Genomic DNA, 20,040 nt, shown 5'->3' with positions numbered 1-20,040 from the left:
CTGATGTGAAAAGACTCAGTCTGAATTGTCTCTTGAGAACGTCTCAGCCTTGACCCTTCCCAGTGTACTCAGCCGGGCTGCGGTTGTGGCCCCGCGGCCACCAGCCCGAGGCCCTTCACGCCAAGGGGAAAGCTTCTTCCCTATGAGGGCGTCGGGGCCGTGTCCGTGGCGTCTGGGACTCGCTAGGACTCCGCACCACTCTCAGGAGGTGGTGGTGACCCTCTGTCTGAGGAGGGTTGATGCGATGTCAGGGAAATGCGGTTAAATGTCAGCTGGCTAATCACTCAAATGTCTTTTCTAGGCAGCTTAAGAAACCTCACCAACTTTTTATGCTTCCCAGTTGTAAACGTCACTATTTCTGGAATGTTGTCTCTCTCCTCCTGCTCTGTTCCTCCTCCTTTTTCCCCTCTGGTGTGTTAGTCATACCCTGCCCCTACCAAACCAATAAATTCTGGGTGTTAATTGCCTGCCCGGCACCCAGGGGCCCCGATTCTGGTGTGCGGCTGCGGTCATTCCCCAAAGCGAGCAATGGATGACAGCGATTGTTTCAACACATGGCAACATGATTCAGTGACTGCTGCTGGAAGAATAAATGAGCAGAGGGCTTGGCTTCTGGCGAGTGACACCTGTAGCTTGGCAAACACGGCTTTGGCGGGTCCTGCTCTCCCGCCTGCAGCACACGAAGCCGCAGTGACGCCGCTTCTCTTGTCGCATGGAGGTCGGCAAAGCGCGGGGACAGGCCTTTGGGCTTTGCTGGGCGTGGAGGCCACAGCTGGGCAGCTGCTCGGAGCCAGAAGTTGTACCAGAGGGGCACTTCTCCGAGTAGTCATAAGCTTTTTCCTTGTAAAGCTTCTCTCAGGATGCAAGGTGAACGCAGCTTGAGGAAGGGGTGTATCACACGCGTCTCAGACAGGCCGAGGGTATAAACTTTTGTGTCCCCAAGCATGGCGGGCCTTGTCTCTGCCTGAGGTTCGTCGTGCGCTGCCGCGAGGCAGGTCGCAGAAGCTCGGTGGACACGAAGCAGCTCACGACGCCTACTCGCAAAGCATTAAGCCGAGGCCAGGGCTTGTCCCCGGGGCTTTGCTGGCCACGCTGTCCCACCCAAAAGCCCCGGCAGCCAGCAGCGCCAGCCTGGGCCCACCACGCCGTGGCTGGGGAGGGCCGGTCCGTTGGGTCGCCGTCGCTGGTGGAGGCCGGGTAGCCACGGCTACAGCGGGAAACTGCTCGTCAGCATCTCTGCGCCCGTTCGCACAGAGGCCCTGCTGACACAGCGCTGGGGGCGAGAGGTTCGGCCGCTGCCCGGCAACCCCGGCTGTGCCGCTCGGCCCCGGGGGGCACCGGTGCTGCAAAGGAGGTCCCTGCCCAGAAACCCCCCCGGCTGCCCGCCCGAGCGTCCCCAGAGCCAGCGGGCAGGAGGTTAATTAATTAATTTCCTTTCTGTTGTGCAGTGCACGTCACGCGGGTTGCCCGGTTTGTAAAACGTACTCGTTTTTCTCTTTAGCCGCGCTGGCAAGAGCCATCATGACTTCCGAACTGTCCCCACCGCTTTCCTTTGCTCCCTCTGATGAAGACCAATTGCTGAGGAGATGGTTTGCTCCACGGTGCGGCCATTTCACAGTCATCCTTTGATTCAGTCTCTTGATTTATTAAGTCTAATTTGTTTCCAATACTTTTCTCTCTGACCTGGATCTATTTATTCTCCTTAGCTCTTTTAGGTCACATTAAGTCATGACTCTTAATCACCCATGCATTTACTGGTCCCTGTAGTTATTCTGCTGGGTTCGATATCACACCTTCCTTGGACCCAGATTCCGGTATTTCATTTTATTACCACGTATTCGTTTTCACTCATCAAGTTTTCTCTTATTTCCTAGAAATTTTAAAATAATGATAAAAAACCCTACTAATTTCTCTCCCTGCAGCTTTTGTTGTGTTTTGTTGTTGTTGTTGTTTTTGTTGTTTTGTTTTTTATTTGATCTGGCAAGCCCTCAGCTCTTTTCTGCAGCACTGCTTAACAGCCAGTACAACTTTTCTTATTCCAAGTTCCTTTTTTATTTCCTTCTGGTAGCTGCATACCAGATGATTTATCTCATCTATGGTTTTCTTTTCTCTAGAGACTAAGGATTATTAAAAATGCAAGAGGAAAAAAAGAGAACGAGTTCTGATTTTAATTGGAAAAATTATCCAATATTAGGAATTCAATATTTCTTAAAGTAGGTTAGGATAGTATTTTAACGTTAGTCAGACTCTGCATTTCAGCTACGATGTATCGTGCCATTAAATAGCGTTTTGAATGTGAATGAATGGAAATTAGTAATGCTGTCTTAGGTTTCACCATCTGAAATGTCGAACTCCTTTTCTTCTATCTGCTTATTCTAAGAGGAGGTAAGAATCTACAGTAGATGGTGTGCTGTCCCAGAGGTTGCTGCGATTTGGGCTGGGGTGTGACCTTTCAGCATCCCTGTTTTGATCTGTTTAAATTCAGGATTGACTGAATCGCTTTATTTTGTACAGACCTGGTTTGTGCGCGGTTATAAATGAGTCTGGCAGTGGTGCGGCTTCAGGTGTAGCAGTGGGGAAGAGCTGGACTCCAGCCATGCCCAGGAGAAGGTTTTCAGGCTTACTGTGACCCACAAGGACCTGCTGTGTCTTTTCTGAGGCCTCAGAACCGCTGCTCATAAATGTCCTTTCACTCACTGGACAGGCCAGAATGGAAGAGAAGCTGGAGGGAAAAGGAAGACGAATAAAAAGCGAATTTGTGTCATTGTGTTCTGCATGCAGATACCAGCGGCGCTGGCAGGCCTAGGCTTCTCTGTGCTTCTTTCCAGCATTTTCACTTTATTGCTGGTGCAGCAAGGGGAGAAGCAACAGGGTTTCTCCAGAGGGTGCTGGAAAACAGTCATCCCACTTCTTCGTGTCCAATCTCCGTTTAAAGCCTCTGGCAAATGTCTTTTTCCTGAAGTTAAAAAATATTGTCTGTCGTTAGACATTGTTGGTTTATTTACCATTATTATGTGCAGTACTATTGCCATCCTTCAGTAACGTTTGGTTTCTTTTTTTAATAATAAATAAAAACATAAGTGGCAGAGAGATTTTGATGTCTCATGATGGACTGCAGACCTTCCACCCTCAGAGATGGGGTTTCTAGCGTGGCTCAGAGAGGCTTTCTGTATGCGGGGCTCCCTCTGCTTGGCCCGTTAGCCAGGGTAACAGTATGTGCGCTCTACTAATGAGGAGTCTGCAAACAGCAGCCTCTAAAGGGAGCGAGGGATCAGAGCAGCGTGTATTTGTGGAGCCAGAAACGATCTGCCTCCATCTAAATTCCCCACGCATCACTTAGAAGAAATAAAGCAAATATATTATACAACAAAGATCCCTCAAAATGCAGATAGAAACGTATCAAAGGCTACAGCCAAATTCACGCTTGGTCTTGAAAGCTGTCCCCGCACAGTAATTCGCAAGGTGCTTTCCAGTCCCATCTGCTGTCAGGCGCTGCCCCCGTTTCGGCACTGCCGTCTCGTAACGCCGTGGCTCGGGCCCACGGAGCCGCTTAGACGTCCAGCCGGCGAGGATGGGGTCTCTGCATGTTTTGGTGCATGTGGGCGCTCGTGGTTGCTCTAGAGTCTCTGCTGTAGGAAGCATGATTCCGTCTTACCTGACACTCAAAATTGTCTCTACTTTTGGAAAAACCTTACAAACAGGATCTCTAGAGGCTGCGGCGTCAGAATATGAAAAAGCACTCATACGCCATTATTCGGGGGGGGGGGGGGGGAGAAAATGTCACAATTTTAAAGCAATCTGTTGATATATATTCTTGGGTGTACCAAAGGCATTCCAGTCAGCTAACTGGCCTCCAAACCGCAGCTGACAGCAGTATATGTGTCACAAAGCTTCGAGCAGGGCTGTTGCATGGCAACTGAGTAGCTGACGTTCGTATTAGTGTATTCCTTTAAGAATTTTCTGTTTTTCAGTGCTTGGTAGAAAAATTATTTTTTTAAAGCTTACCAGCAGTTATTGCCAGTCACCTACATTTTATGTAGAAATAAAAAAAGAGGAGGGTAATTCCTTACTAATGCGTGCGGGTATGGGGAGAGATCAGCACAGCACGTGGTGTTCTTCAGCTCAGGCGCCGCCGCGAGCTGCCGGCGGAGGCTTTCCTCTCCCCGGGTCCAGCTGGAGGAGTGCTGGGCACGTACTTAAACCTGCGTGGGGCACCTCTGATTTATGAGATCCATTTTTTCCCACCAGTATTCCTAAAAGAGGAGTGAAAGGCGACAAAGGTTTGTCCCAGCAGCTACTCGGGCTGTTCTCTGCTCTAGGGGTGTATCTTCCCTGATATGTCTGCTGAGCATTTGCAAGACAGGCACACAGAAGTCAGAACTGCGGCTCCTGGCAGTTTGGTGACGAATGCTACGTTCCTTCGCCACCGCTGCGGCCAGTCGGGCCTGTCGGCCTCCGACCGGGCTGTGTGAAGTCAGGCTTGCGTCGTTTTCGCTGATGGCCTATTAATTTGCAAGTGAAGCAGAGGGCAGCCTGCCTCCCTCTTGGGGATCGCCAGCCATGCGAGAGGGGTGTGTGATTTCATCTGGCGCTGTGGCACGCGTCCTGGGGACAGCTTTTAGAAGGACAAGAGGCTGAGAGAGAGGTTCTCCCGCCTGGCCGAGTAGCGCTTAATGCAACGCAAGGGTTGCAAGAGGAGAGGGGAGCGGGAAACGAGGGTTTCGTGCTGCTCACTCGGAAAGCTGCAAAGCCCCAGCCTAGCTGCTAACCCAAGGTCGTTTACAGATGTCACCTCGTGCCTTTGTGGTACCTCCTGAGGATCAGCTGGGCGAGCAGAGGCGCAGCAGTCCCTGAGAAGGTGTCAGAGCGAGCAGCTTTCCAGCGTAGCGGTAGTCAGCTGTGAATTCTTGGGATGGCTGTGTGCTTGCGATGGATTGAAACCGTTGGGGCCTGAATCCTTTCCCCGGCTCTGAATAAACTGAATCCCTTAAGTCCCCGAGCAGCCCAGCAGCAAGCGTGTGCTTATCACTAAGCCTGCGCAGGGCTGGATGGCACCAAACCCATGCTGATGGGTCCCAGTGCACAGGGACTCTTCCAGTATTACTGTGATTTGAAGCAATCGTGGGGAGCATTTACGATGTTAAAAGGACAGATTTTTGTGAATTGCCCTTGGGAGTATTTTTGTTGCGTTCCCATGCGAATTTATCTTTCCATCGTAACGTATTGGGGAGTTTCGATCCTGGTTTGGTCTCGGGGATTCGGTTACACAATCTGCTGCAGGCATTAAAATCAGTTGCTTTGCCTGTACATGCTCCTGTGTTAGCTGATTTTTCAGAGGAGGTGATGATGTAAGCCTAGACATTTGAGGTGAAGATAAAGCCCTTGGCCTGCCTGCAGTTTTGGTTAGCTAAAGCACTTTAGCAACTTGCACTCAAAACATAGTGGATGTAAAACTGCAGTGAGTATGCACACAAATATTCCAAAGCATCCGTGAAGCCACTGTGAATAAAATGGAAGTGAGTGAACGTGATAGCTAAGAGGGCCTGTGAAATTTAGGCGCAGGACAAGCGTTTTAGCCAGACCTTTGGGATCGAGGCTAACGTGTATAAAGCTGAGCGTCGCTATCTACAGAACGGGCCGATTCTCAGGGATTCGGAAGGCCTTGTTGACCCGTCAGATGTGGCTGGAGTCAATGCAGAGAGGGATTTGCCTGCCTGCATGGCCGGGACCCCGGTCCTGCTCTCCCTTCCTCACGGGAGCTGCAAGGAGGTAGCATGAGCATCCCTTTTCTGAGGCAGGGTGTCAGAGGGGCCGTTTGGGTGGTAGCTGGGCACCCTTCTGCCACACCGTGGGAGTTTCCTTTCCAGAGTGGGTTTTTTCAAACCACACAGAAGAACTTGCTCGTACAGACCGAGGGGTACGGGCTGCAGGAGGCTGAGCGCCGGCCTTGCTCTTTTGCAGGACGATGATTCCCGTGACCGAGTTTCGCCAGTTCTCGGAGCAGCAGCCGGCGTTCAGGGTGCTGAAGCCCTGGTGGGATGTGTTCACGGACTATCTCTCCGTCGCCATGCTGATGATCGGTGTGTTTGGGTGCACCTTACAGGTAAATCAAACGGGATGGAAGCGAGGCGGGTGCTGAGGGAACACCACAAACGAGGAAGGTCCTCGCAAGGATGGTGTCACGTCTTGTTTTGTCTCTTGGGTTCACCCTGAACAAAGCAAAAATTTGCTGGTCCCAGGGTTAAAGCTGTTTAGGTAGCAACATCAAATAACACAGACCAGACTTTTAGCAGCTGTAAATCAGCAGAGTTGCGCTAGAGCTGGTGGAGCGGTGCCAGCTCCCGCTGAGATAAGAGCTGATGGTTTGGCTTGGATGCCTGTTTTCACCGCAATTTGGCGTAATGAAACAGATGATCAGCTTCAGTTCTTATTTGTTACCATTTTTCTGTTTAAAAGTTTGAAAAATGTAATTTTGCAATCTCTGGTTTTGTTTGGCAAATGTTAATATTCTTTCTGTCATTACACTTCAACGAGGTTTGAAATGAATGTGCTTATTTTATTAACACCACCCACAACTAACACTATGCCTCTTCCATTCCAAAGCATCTCTAAGGATGCTTACACGTAAACAATTGGCTTTACTGTCAGTCACTGTTAGATACGTTTTGCGAAAGAGCCAAAAGCTGAAAAGAAGTGGAAGGCACTGTTGGGGTGGAGTCCACAAAGCCAGAAAGTTACAGTACTCATTCAAACATGGATCTCATGTTTCTTGGCACGATTTAGGAGTGGAGCTAAAGGGACACATGGACAGAGCTCTTATTTCAGGGGAACTGGCTCACTTACATGGCCCAAGCTTTTCACATTCTGTGTCCCAAATTTCGCGTGAAATCAGCTGTAGCTTTGCCTGTATTCTCTGTTTTCAGGTATTTTCAATTGAAAAGATACGACGTCCATGTTTAAAAATCTCTTTATACAGAGCTGAGTTTTGCATTGGTAGCTAAGTGTTTGCTTAAGCACACAAAGTAGAACATCTGTTGTTTTTAAGCTCACCTGCTTGATTGGATGAAAACTGGAAAACATTGTGTGGAAACACCGCGAATAATAGGCAATTTTTTTTTTATTCCCACTGATTACCAGAGGCATGAACCCCGGGTGTAAGTAAGGGTGTATATCAGAACAGCATTTGAAGACAAAGATTAACTGCAGGAGTTTTTGATGCATCAACCGTTACGGCACTGGTGTTGTTCAAAACACGTGTGGTCTCATCTCGGCGTCTCCCTGCACCAGGGTGGATCATCGAGGAGAACCTGGTTTTGGTACCTCTTGTTGCGTACCCAATATTCAGTGCTTTCAGCAACCGTGATGGCAAAGAGTACATCTACACCACACACCCATGCCCAGTTTGGGCTAATCCCAGTTCAAGGCAACGGTGCTCCTTGGTTTATCACGTGGATTAGCATTTTAAATTCAGGCCTATAGGGAGCCTTGCACTGAACTCAAACTGTTATCCCAAGTTAAACCAAAGGTGATCGGTCGCTAAAGGTGCTCTGGTCGCAGTTTGTCAACGTGGATGGCCAGCCCAAATTAAGAAAGTTGGGGGTTTTTTTTTGCATTGTAGGCAGACTCAAAGACAGAAGGACAGAGCTACTTTTTTCCCTCCAGGTGTGTGGTCTGAGGACTCCGTATATGTATGAGAAACTGAAGACAAATGATGTCCATGTGCACACAAATGCTGTCAATTCTCTGTTATCCCTGTCTGTCTCAATAGACTGAAGATTAATAATGTCCCAACATAGATAGGCCCACGTTAGCTCTTTGTCAGCCACTTTTGGTGAGATAAGACATCACAGTGTGAGCATACAGCCACATGAATGCAGCGATGCTGCTTTCAAGCCTAAGCTATCTCTGAACATCGTGTAGCCAGGGTGCCTGGACCTGGCAAGAACAGTCTGTCTTTGGGGAGAGCAATGCAGGAGATCCCTGGTCTTTTCTGGAAGCATCACCCACACTTCTCCTTTTTCTGGATTATCTCAATGTCCTCTTACTCAAAGGGTAGCCGTAGATGAACAGGGGTGACCTAGTTCTTGGCATATAGAACAAGTGTCTTGTTGGGAATAATAATTAATAATAATAATAATAATAATAATAATAATAATAGCAGCACAGACTGTGGGGCCAAGTGCCAGGCTGTGGGGAGGAATGCCTGGCAGCTGGAGGAGCTCCAAGGACAGCTACCCGTTGGTGGTGCCATCATTGTTTGTACATCAGTTTAAAAGGTGTCTTTTTGTGTGTTTCAGGTCATGCAAGACAAGATAATATGCCTTCCGAAGCGCGTGCAGCCTTGCCAGAACCAATCAAACAGTTCAAATGTGTTTAACACAATCCCAGATACAACCCCCCTTCCTCCTCCACCCAAGCCATCCACCCCTCCAGCTACAGTTGAAATGAAAGGACTGAAGACTGATTTGGACCTTCAGCAGTACAGCTTTATAAATCAGGTGTGCTATGAACGTGCCCTGCACTGGTATGCCAAGTACTTCCCTTACCTTGTCCTGATACACACACTGGTCTTCATGCTGTGTAGTAACTTTTGGTTCAAGTTCCCCGGCTCGAGCTCCAAAATAGAACACTTCATTTCAATACTCGGGAAATGTTTCGATTCTCCCTGGACGACACGAGCCTTATCCGAAGTGTCAGGGGAAGACTCCGAAGAGAAGGATAACAGGAAGAACAACATAAACAAGTCTAATACCATCCAGCCAAGCGCTGAAGGCACTTTGGTCAAGACACAGTCTTTAAAGTCAATCCCTGAGAAGTTAGTTGTGGATAAGGGAACCCCTGGGGCATTAGATAAGAAAGAAGGTGAGCAGGCCAAAGCGCTGTTTGAAAAGGTGAAGAAATTCAGACTGCATGTTGAGGAGGGTGATATACTCTATGTCATGTACGTTCGCCAGACTGTACTTAAGGTCATTAAATTCCTTATTATTATTGCTTACAACACAGCGCTTGTCTCGGAAGTTAATTTTACGGTAGTCTGTAATGTTGATATTGAAGACATGACGGGATACAAGAATTTTTGCTGTAATCACACGATGGCACATCTGTTTTCCAAACTTTCTTACTGCTACCTGTGCTTTGTAAGCATCTACGGCCTCACATGCCTTTATACGCTATACTGGTTGTTCTACCGTTCGCTGAAAGAGTATTCTTTTGAATATGTTCGGCAAGAGACAGGAATTGATGATATCCCAGACGTCAAGAATGACTTTGCCTTTATGCTTCACATGATCGATCAGTACGATCCTCTCTATTCCAAGCGGTTTGCTGTCTTCCTCTCTGAGGTCAGTGAAAATAAGCTGAAACAGCTGAACCTAAACAACGAGTGGACTGCAGATAAGCTGCGACAGAGGCTGCAGACGAACTCCCACAGCCATTTGGAGCTGCAGCTTTTCATGCTCTCTGGGCTACCAGACACAGTGTTTGAAATTACTGAGCTGCAGTCGCTAAAACTTGAAATAATCAATAACGTGATGATACCAGCAACCATTGCACAGTTGGACAATCTCCAGGAGCTCTCATTGCACCAGTGCTCTGTGAAGATCCACGGCGCCGCCTTGGCGTTTCTGAAGGAGAATCTCAAGATCTTGAGCGTCAAGTTTGATGACATCCGAGAGCTTCCGCACTGGATGTATGGCCTCAGAAATTTGGAAGAGCTCTATTTGATTGGCTCCCTCAGTCACGACATTTCCAAAAACATTACACTGGAGACTTTTCGGGAACTTAAAAGCCTTAAAGTTCTTTACATAAAAAGTAATTTGTCCAAAATCCCGCAATCTGCAGTCGATGTTTCAGGTCACCTGCAAAAATTGTGCATCCATAATGACGGCACTAAGTTAGTGATGCTCAACAACCTGAAGAAGATGGTCAACCTGACGCAGCTGGAATTGGTTCATTGTGATTTGGAGCGCATACCTCACGCCGTCTTCAGCCTTCTCAGTCTTCAGGAGTTGGATCTGAAGGAGAACAACCTCAAATCCATTGAAGAAATAGTAAGTTTTCAACATCTGCGAAAACTGACAATCCTAAAGCTGTGGTACAACAGTATAACGTACATCCCAGAGCATATAAAGAAGCTCACCAGTCTCGAGCGGCTTTCCTTCAGCCATAACAAAATAGAGGTTCTTCCATCCCACCTATTCCTATGCAACAAAATCAGATATTTGGATTTGTCTTACAATGACATCCGCTTTATCCCGCCTGAAATAGGAGTGCTGCAGAGTTTACAGTACTTTTCCATTACTTGCAACAAAGTGGAGAGCGTGCCAGACGAACTCTACTTTTGCAAAAAGCTTAAGACTCTGAAAATTGGGAAAAATAACTTGTCGGTCCTTTCGCCTAAAATTGGTAATTTGGTATTCCTCTCCTACTTGGATATTAAAGGCAATCACTTTGAAATCCTCCCACCGGAGCTCGGCGAATGTAGAGCTCTGAAGCGGACTGGTTTCACTGTAGAGGACACCTTGTTTGAAACGTTGCCTTCTGATGTCAGGGAACAAATGAAAGCTGAGTAACGAACTTCCTCTCGCTCGCTTTTCCAGAAATAACGCTTCTACCAAATAGGCTGTAGAAAGTGCATACTCCGAATATGCATTTAGTTTGTCATTCTTTTTTTCTTTTTCAGACAAATCCTTTCTGTACAAACAAATTTGGAGTAAGGAGTACATATATTTTTTAATAAAATTTTCTCGTATTTTTTCACTGTTTTAAGATATTTTTTAAGTTTGTTTTGCCCTGAGAACAAGGGGGTCTGTAACTTAATTTTTACTGGTTAAAGTAAATGGTTTTATCTGCTGATTTGTTTTTTTTTTTTTCTTTCCTTTGCCTAATCCCAACAGGGGAACTGTGTTTAAGATGTATACTTTGGGTTGCATACTTTGTAATAGATGATTATATTGTCTTCCTGGTTATTTAATCCCTTAGGACACGGTCTTCAACGGGTGGTGCTGCGGGTGTTGAATGCCTTGTTTCCTCTTTCCTTCAGTGGCAGCAGAAGGTGTTCAACATCTTCCCAAGATCGAGTCTGGGTTGGGCATCCTTTTCTTATTTATGACGTGCTTGTCTCAGATGGTCGAAGCAAGTCGAAAAGGTTCTTGATGTATTTTAACGCGTCTGGGGGAGCGCGCAGAACTCCTTCAGGGCCTTTGGGCAAGCTCAGCCTAGCTGTCCCTTCGCCCCCCGCCCCGAGCAGCGGGCGCTGACTGCCGTTTCCTCCCCGGCGCGGGAAGGGTAAGGCCACGGTTCCCAGAGGAGTCGGGACCAAAGTGAGTCACGTTGAAGATTTTCCGAACAGTGCAAAGGGACGTGGCTGCCCGTTTCCCGCTGGCTGGAACGGAAGGGGCGCAGTGGACTCGCTGTGTTGGAAACGGCAACCCAGCGAGGGGAAACGCTACCTTGAAAAATCCCCATCCTCCCCTAAACGCCCCGTCCTGCAAGGGAGATCGTGCCCTCACTTCCCACCGGGACGCTTGGCACCTTGCGGGAAGGGGATCCAGACAAAGTGCAATCGTGTTTAGTTTGTCAAGCTTCTGACAAGGAAATAGCGTCTGATACGCTCCGTAGTTGAGCTCGGGTACCATATAACCAAGCTCAGCACAGGGACATTTGCAGATATGCAAGAATGAGATTAAAAGAATAGATTAACTTCTTAAAAGTCTCAGCCTGCCAGAGGACAGTGGTGAAGGCTGCGTTTTCATCTTCCAGCTAGTAATTAGATCAGGAATCGTACAGCTGGAAGTCTGCTTTTTAAACTAATGTAATAATCCGGAACGATTATGCGTCGGGTTAGGAACTTTATCCTCTGAAGCCATGTCCCGTTGTTTATTTAATCCAGCCATTTGCTTTCTTTTAGGCAAGTTTGGCGGGTACATGGTAACTTGTGTGCTGCTGGCAAGCTAACGTCAGCTCATCAAAAATAACCATGAGATGGTAAAACATTTTCCGGGGAGAAGATCCCTTCGTCCTACCCAACAACACGTATTTGAGTCAGATGCAGGCACTGGATAAATATTTTGTAAGAATATCTAGGAATCACTACTTCTTTCTCTAGGAGGCAATGCTGCTCATAAATTGCAGAGGTTGAGTTGTTCATTGGGTAAAGTGATGTGAAACAATTGTTTGGTGGTTGGCAGGTGGATTGCTCTGAAGTCTTTTCTAACTGCCCTTGCGTGTCTTGAGCTACAGATAATCTGAGTTCTCGAGCTGGGTACAAAAGCATACTGTTGTTTTTAAAGAGTCTGACTTACAAAGGTGGGGAGGCGGACTAAAACGAGAATTCCCTCGTTAATCCAGGGTGTGCTATGCAATCTGGTATGTGGGCTCGCCACAGTACCCAGTCAGACTTATTTTTTTGCGCTTGGCTGTGTTCTGGAGGAGATCCATGTGATTAATCAAAAATGGGTCAGGCATGAAGGAATCAAAGCAAGCTTTTTTTAAAGGGGGTTGATTTCGTTCTATTAAAGACCTATAACTGATGTAGCTGTCGCGAGAGCTACCCTTACTCGTGTGTGGAATGCACTTACTGGAACCGCTTGGCAGTATGTGTATTCTAAATGTACTTCACTTTGATGTCATCTGAGGGAGAGAAGTGTTTCATTGCTCATATTAACCTAATTATGTAAACCAAAGTGCTGTTGTCCCTGATGAATGTAAACTGTTTAAAATGTCCAAGTAATCGGTGGAGCTGTATAGTTCTCGTACTTAGATTTGAAATATGGGATCACATTTAAAGTTGTTTTTTTTTTTTTAAAAAAAAAAGTCTTTCTATTCTTAGACGTAGCGTTTTACATCCCTAATTTATTTTGTGTCTGATGTTGTTTCCTGGGTAGTTTGTGCTCTGATTCCCGAATGGGGGTTACGCGCACCTCGTGACGGAAGGTTGGAGGCTTGTTCTATGCCATTTTTGTAAATACATCACTTAGGGGATGTGGGGGTTTTGTTTGTTACTGATTATATTTGTACCGGTGCAACCCCTCATGTGGACACAGTTACATGAGTAAGAAGTGCCTTGTGCTGGCGTATCTTTATTCACTTCATAGGAATAAACTATACCGGTCTAAGCACTTTTGCACTAATAACTGTATCTTCTCCAAGGGTTTGGTCTGCTGGGACAGCTTAGTCCGTCTGACAGCTCGCTGCCACCAAAAAGGGGCAGTTCCCTCCTCCTCCCGTGCTCCCTGTTCCTGCCAGCGTGTTCCAGCTGCTTCTCTTGTACCTTTACTGGTCTGGTGCTGGTGCGATCCCTCCACAGGACAAATCAACTTTTTAAGCAAGTCGAAAACAAAGGGACTAACTTTCTGCCGGATCAGCTCTCCGAAGGATCGGATGGACGCGAGGGTGGGAGTCGCAAGGGGACAGGACTCTGCAGCCAGGGTCCAGGCAAGGAGATGGTGGGACAAGTCCCTTGGGAGGCGCTGAGCTGCTGGGTCAGTTCATCCTCTTGCCGAGCCACGTGCTTGGAGAGCTGTGCTGGTTTATCTGTAGCGGGGTCCGGCACCATGGCGCGTGTGGGGAGGCAGCCCTCAGGCTCGCGGTGAATGAAAAAATACCCCATTACTGTTAATTGCTTCAACTTAATGAAACAAACTCAGGTAGCTGCACTGTTGACTTTTCTAAACTTCTTACTGTCTAGTCTGTGGGGTGTATTTTCCAAAACCATATTACAGTGTTTTAGAAATGAGTCAGCTAAGAGAAGATTGTTTCCTAACTCTGTATGACATCCAGGAAAATATGTAAAAGTGCCATATTTACTCAGTGATTCATGTACTGCTCATATGTATATTCACATGCAATGCATACTAGACTTTTCTGTGACCTGTTTGACTTAGGATGGATGGACATTTTGTGGATAATACTTTAGGCATGGTTTGTATATATACAAAGAGTTTATATCACTACTTGCATTAATCCGGTGCCTAACAAGTACAACAACTCCAGAATATAAGTAAGGCATTTTACATTATTGCTCAAAAATAATACAAATCTTCCTTGGTAACAGAAGCAGAGATGACAAAGAGTGCATCAAAAATAAGAAGACAACCTTAATAGTACCTTAAGCCTGAAAAGCAAAGCTACTTTGTGATCAAAATCTGGAGATGTGCATCTCCCCCTTTGTCAAAATTAGCGTGGGTATTTGTGCTGACCCCTTGCATCTAGCCAGCCCAACAACTTTAGCAAATTCTGATTGGAAAGCGCCTGCTCCAAGCCTCATAGCACATTTCTGGCACTTCCAATAATTCATGTGCTTAAGTGGCGACGAGTCCTGTAAGAATGCCAAGGGAAAACTTGGAAATTTGACCAAATGGACAAACTTCTTAATTCTGTAGCAAGAATCTTGATACGACAATAGGCCTGCGTAGTGTTACGTTGCAATATAGTACACCCAGAACAAGTGGAAATAAAATGCTCTTTTGTAATAATGAACATTGTCGGACTGCAATGTGATTATTTGTTTGGGAAACGTTTTGTTTCTGGGTTACCTAAAGATCAAACATAACCATCTTTTGGGTTTGATCCCTTGGGAGGGAAATCGGGGAAAATATGCTTGAAAAAACATCGTTAGACTTGACAGGATTTATGGCCGCGTGGTCTCGCTTCCTGTGCACCTCCTCCTGTCAGAGCAGCTCCCCCGCTCCGGTCCCGGTGCTCTGCCAGGGCTCGGAGGGGGACGCGGGGGCCCTGCCAGCCCAGGGTTCCTGCATGGGGGCTCCTGCCTCCCCCCTGCCACGTGCCCGCGGCGCTGAGGGAAACGATGCTGTTAGTCCTTGCGTCTGACGTAACCCCCTATAAATCTCCTGAGCAAAGGTGATGGGCGTTTGGTGTGGGGCATTTCCCCCCTTTCTCTCTAAGTTGGAAGCAATAACGTGTTTCAGCGTTGGGTTTTTTTTTATACTGGGACAATGCTGTCCTGCCAAGATGGAGCAAGAACTGCTCCCCTCTGGTCCTTGTGGTCCCAGGGAGAGGAGGGGAGCAGTAAGCACAGCAGCCTGAGTCGGCTTTGCCTCTGGATCAGCGCTGGCAGGGAGCTGGCAGCGGGGACACGCTGCCCCTGGGGCACGGTGGGCCTCGGGGAGGCGTCGAGGAAGCCTTGCTGACGCCGCCTGCTCCTCACCTCCGGGCTGTTCCCTGCGACGATGCGGAGGGCTGGGAAAGCTGCTCTGCTCCTTCCAGCCCTGCTCCTTCCCACCGGCCCCGCAGGAGGTGATACCATCTCGGGGCCGCACCCGGCGGGATGGGAACGATGGTGCAGGCGAAACCAGTGCGGGGATCCCTGGGGTGATGAGATCACGGTGCTGGAGCAGGTGTCGCCCTGTTTGTTAGGTGTTTGTCAGGTGCGCTGGTGGCAGGAGAAGTTCATGGCCTGAGTTGAGCACTGGCAAACCTCTTCTTTCCCAGTTTGCTGAATACGCGTGCTGGGGAGCGGGAGTTAACCGGCGCAGATGCCGTGCCTTGAGAAACCCCCGCCCCGAACCCCGGGGGGCTCCCAGGGCACAACCCCACCTGCAGCGACGTTACCTCCTTGCCAGCAAGCAGCAACGCTAGGGCCAGTTTGTCCTTCGCTTCACGCCAGATAGCTACTGGGAATTCCCAGTAACCATGACGGTTTGCTTGTATGTCTTCACATATCGAATTTGATAGTAAGAAAATCGCGCATCTGCCCTCTTTTGTCCTTCAGAACATACGTGAAGCCCTGAAGGTTCAGATGGTGAAGCCGCAGTTGCTGTTCCTCTGCTTTCTTTCCCCTCTGCGATTGCCTCAGCAGTTCCCCTCGTGCCAAGGGCGCAGCTCTTCCCCGCCGCCGCCTCCGTCCCCGCGAGCCGCGTGGGAGCCCGCGGCCCACAGGCGAAGGCCGGGGCCGCCGCAGGAGCACGGAGGCAGGAGCAGGTCTGCCGGGAGGGCGAGGACGAGCCCCTCGGCCTCCTCCCCGCTGGGGCAGCGCCAGGGCAGGGCCGGGCAGGCGGTGTCCCGCCGGCGGGGTGGCTCAGCGCGGCAGGTCCCTGCAGGTCCACCTCCACCCATGGGCGCTCGCTCGCGCGCCCCAAGCTCAGCTCCCGGTTTCCCGTCGCGCGTCCTGCCCTTCGCCGTGCTCTTGTCTGTAGCGCTGGGTGCAGAGGACCTGATGGGCAAATCTGCGCTGGACCTGCCCCGTCTGCTCCGCTGGGATCAGAGAGGGATGGCGGGCCGCAGGGGGGACAGGAGGTTTGGCAGGTGTGCGATGGGTGGCAATGGCCCCAGAGCATCCCTATAAGGAAGCCCAGACCAGCATGAGGACCTCGCTGCAGTCCTCTGGCTCCAGCACACGTCTGAAGGAGCTTGTGCTGGCAGAGGAATTGTGGTTTTGTTGCTGCCTCGGTCAGAAATAAGCCGTGTTGTGACTGTGCTGCGGCTGATGGCTTTGGCTCTGGCAAGTCACCTGCGAGGCTGCTTGTGGTGGTTGGTGGAGCCACGCTGGGTCCTCACCCGTGGGCTGTCTGCAGGTGGAGAGGACTGAAATGGAGCTGGCTTTCAGAGCACGGCTTCTTCCATCTGTCCCGGGCCAAGGAGGGAGCGAACGTGCCCAGAGGTTGTGCTTCCAGTGAGAAAACAAATACAGTAACCTCAAGGAGTGCAGCCATCATGGACAGTGTGTTTTGGTGGCCTTTGGCCACCTTCCTAGGCACTACCATGGGCAGCACCGGCAAGGTGTGCGATCCCAGGGTGTGGAGTAAAACACGGCCAGCTTGAGCCGTTCCGCTATGAAGCGTTATTTTCTATCAGCCCATCCTCTCCTCTGCTGCCGAGGCTTACAAAGTTGCCCCTAAACTGGGGAGGGGTCTGGGTAGCACATCCAGCAGCATCCTTGATGTGACAAGGTGGTGGTGGCACACGGGTGTTGGGAACGGGAACGACAAGACGGTGCATCCTTCAAAACCAACGTCAGCGGGCCCAACGGGAGAGCTGTGGCCATGCTGCGCAGTATAACTTATGCTGAAGATGGACTCTTGGCTGCTTCAGACCACTGGAAGGTCCCCTGGGAACAAGACAGAGGGGGCAAGGGAATTTAGGACTGCCAGATGCAGTAAGAGCCCCAGAGCACGCAGGGATTTCGGCGAGGAGTCACTCGCTAGTGCGTGTGTGGCTGCCAGCCTGGTGCGATGCTGCAGAACATGTGCTGACTTGATTTGTTGTGCTTTTCCATTGCTGGAGTAAGAGGGCGACTAAGCTGTCTGTCGGAGGTATTTTGTCACATGGATTTTATGGACTGTGGTAAATAAGTGTTGATGTTTTGCTGAATTAAAATTGAATTTAAATGTAGCCCTTGTCTCTTGCCAGTTGGGGTCATGTGGCACTGTGTAGACTGCCTTGTGGAGACTGCCTGCCGTTCTATTTGTTCAGTAAAATATTTTGGCAAAGCTGTGGCATCCTGTTTCCTTGCTGTGAGCAGAGAGAAGAAAGTCGTTAAAAGAAGCACAGAACTTCAGTACAGTGGCAAGGTTACCCTTACGAGCAAGTTGCTGGCCACAGCTAGAAGCTAAATGAGATTTTTACAAGTCCAGAACAAGTTGCAAACCAAATCACAGAGCAAAGTCATCCCCTCAGCAAAGAGTAACTTCAAGAAGCTGAAGTGCCCGGAGCGAATGCAGGCAGAATCAGTGCTGGTGAGATCTGCGCCCTCCTTTACCCCTGTTGGTCCCTCTCCCGAGGCACGCGATGCTCTGCAGCGCAGGGGTGGAGGGTGAGAGGGACAGGCTCGCCGGGGTGGGGCGGGGGAAGCTGGAAGGAGCAGAGCTGCACCTCCCTCCTGTTTCGAAGGTGATGCTACCCGTGAAGCAGTTTCTTTGCCTGCTCGACGGCAGCATCTCTGCTCTGGGTGTGCTGAGTAGGACACTGCCAGGCTGAAAAGGACAGGATTTATTGTTTTCTTTAAATAGAAGATAAATAAATAAATCTATTGCTACTTCCTCACTGCAAGGTCCCAGTGAGGACTTTTTGGGAACACTGACCCTTCTCACTGTAGTCACCAGCACGTCAGAACCCATACATGGACCCTGAGCGGGGTGAGACAAGGTAAATAAATACCATTGCAGCCGTGCTCCCAGCTGGTGGCCACAATGCTCCCTGAAAACACAGCTTACCCTTTGTGGGATTTTACCCCCTGTTGCTTCAATGAGCCGAGAAGCTCCTACGAAGCCAAGGACCCAGGCGTTTGGTTCAAACCAGACGGCTTATCAGGGGTATGGATTGGTTGAATAGAAGAGAAAAGTAAGTTTCTGAGCTGGTGGCAATGGCTTTGAAAAGCCTGGCACTTGCTCAGTGGAAGAGCAACCAAGTGGTCCTGCCGGTTCAGGGCTGGATTGGCCGAGCAGGCGGCGCCGGCTCCTCCTGGGAGCTTGGCATGGACGCCCTGATAAGCTGCCGGAGGAACTGCCGAGCACACGCTTTGCCTTCGCCAGCGATTATTTCTGCAGAAGTTGTGCAAGCGGAGGGGAACTGCTTCCAAACTGCTGATTGCGCCTGACGTCAAAAACCAGCTGCACGAGGGGCTCGCCCCGGCCAGCACCGGCCTCCAGGCGCCTCGGACATCAATGGTCCAGCTCTGCCACAGGAGCCGTGCCGTTCACAACCCCTCCAGAGCTGTGGGACCCCTTTTGTAGCCAAATAACCCACAGTCTCCTGTGAGCACCTGTCCCGGTTTGGGCTAAACCAGAACTAATTCTGGTTTAGTGCTTTAACTTTTCAGTTAAGTCTCCTCTAACTAACGGCACTTTCTGAAACAGCAGCCTGTTTTTCCAGACAGTGACTGCTCCCAGCAGTGATAAGGCCTGATGTTTATGGTTAGTACCAAGGAATGGGGTGCAGAGAGGCCCTGGCTTATACTTGTTCTTGTAGCGACCAAGGTCACTGCTGAATCTTGTACTGCATGTTGGGGTGCCGGGAGTGAAGAGGGTCGCACCTACAGGGAGGAGCGAACCGGACAGGTGACCCAAACCTGACCCACAGAGTATTCCATCCCATAGACGTCATATTCAGTATAAAGCTGAGAGATCACGAGGGTCTCGCTCTCTTCGTCTCTTCCTCTCTTCTTCGATGGCCGACATTTGAGGAGGACTGATCCGTGCATCCCTGAATCCAGTGCCTGAGTCCAGCTCCTGCATCCCGTCCCTGTCTGCTGCCCAGTCCAGCCTGGGACTGCCCCAGTGCCAGCCCTGCAGCGTGGTGGGGACGTGTCGTCATCAGGGTGGGGGGAGTTGGGTTCGGTGTTGGTTTTGTATATATTTGTACATATTGTATATATTTCATTTTTTTTCCTTATTCTTATTGTTTATCTTTTCTTTTATTGTTATTGTTCCATTAAAGCTGTTTTAGTTTTCTTTTCCAAACCGTAAAGTCTCTCTCCCTTGTTCTCTCTCCTTTTCCCTTTTGGGAGGGGAGAGGGGTTAGTAGAGAGCGCCTGTCATTCGTCAGTGGCCGGCCCAGCCTCAAACCGTGACAGCACCCAAGTACTGGTGGCTGTTTTCAGCGAAGTGAGGCTGGGACTTGGTGAGTGAGCAACTGGTGCATCAACAGGAGCTTGAGCTTGCACCTACTCATCAGTGGAGGTTTGCCATAAATCTCCCAAAGCAAAAGATCTTCAGTGGGAAACCTGTGAAAAGGTCCTGAAAGGAAAACTTGGTGCTCACCAAGCCTCTGAGGGGGGCAAATATAAGCTTGCAGGCCTGGAGTAAAGTGAGGAGGTGAGGCAGGGGGCTGCTGCGTCCCATGGGGGGTGTGACAACAGAGACCCATGGCGGGGAAGGGTGCTGCTGGTCCAGATACTGCAAGGGCACCTGAGTGCTCTGGGGTTGTGTGGTTTTTCCATGAACAGGGCAGCAGCAGCGAGGCAAACTCTTTGTAGGAGAATAAAGGGGTTTGTAGCCATTGAAGAGAGGGCTCCTTGCTCCTCAGCAACCAGTGAAAAGGTGTTTTGTTGGGACTTGGACTTCTCCTGGCCTTGTGTTGACACCG

The 20,040-nt window shown here is 49.4% G+C and overlaps 1 protein-coding gene across 1 annotated transcript; it reads left to right on the top strand.

Annotated features, from left to right (window-relative positions):
• The first annotated feature begins 5,950 nt into the window (after positions 1-5,950).
• Positions 5,951-10,597, top strand: LRRC8C (leucine rich repeat containing 8 VRAC subunit C). The gene is made up of 2 exons (XM_009951984.2): positions 5,951-6,103; positions 8,298-10,597. Exons 1-2 carry the CDS (start codon positions 5,966-5,968, stop codon positions 10,569-10,571), a joined length of 2,412 nt encoding a protein of 803 aa, XP_009950286.2. The 5' UTR covers positions 5,951-5,965; the 3' UTR covers positions 10,572-10,597.
• The last annotated feature ends 9,443 nt before the right edge of the window (positions 10,598-20,040 follow it).

Source organism: Leptosomus discolor, chromosome 3 (assembly GCF_034619465.1).
Source record: "Leptosomus discolor isolate bLepDis1 chromosome 3, bLepDis1.hap2, whole genome shotgun sequence".
Lineage (NCBI taxonomy): Eukaryota > Metazoa > Chordata > Aves > Leptosomiformes > Leptosomidae > Leptosomus > Leptosomus discolor.
Note: the sequence above shows the minus strand (reverse complement) of the source record. Positions and strands in the feature narration are given on the sequence as shown.

Excerpts from the sequence above, each read along its gene's own strand:
- LRRC8C (XM_009951984.2), top strand. The coding sequence starts at position 5,966 with ATGATTCCCGTGACCGAGTTTCGCCAGTTCTCGGAGCAGCAGCCGGCG. Across the intron at positions 6,104-8,297 it reads TGTTTGGGTGCACCTTACAG|GTCATGCAAGACAAGATAAT; the intron begins GTAAATCAAACG and ends TGTGTGTTTCAG.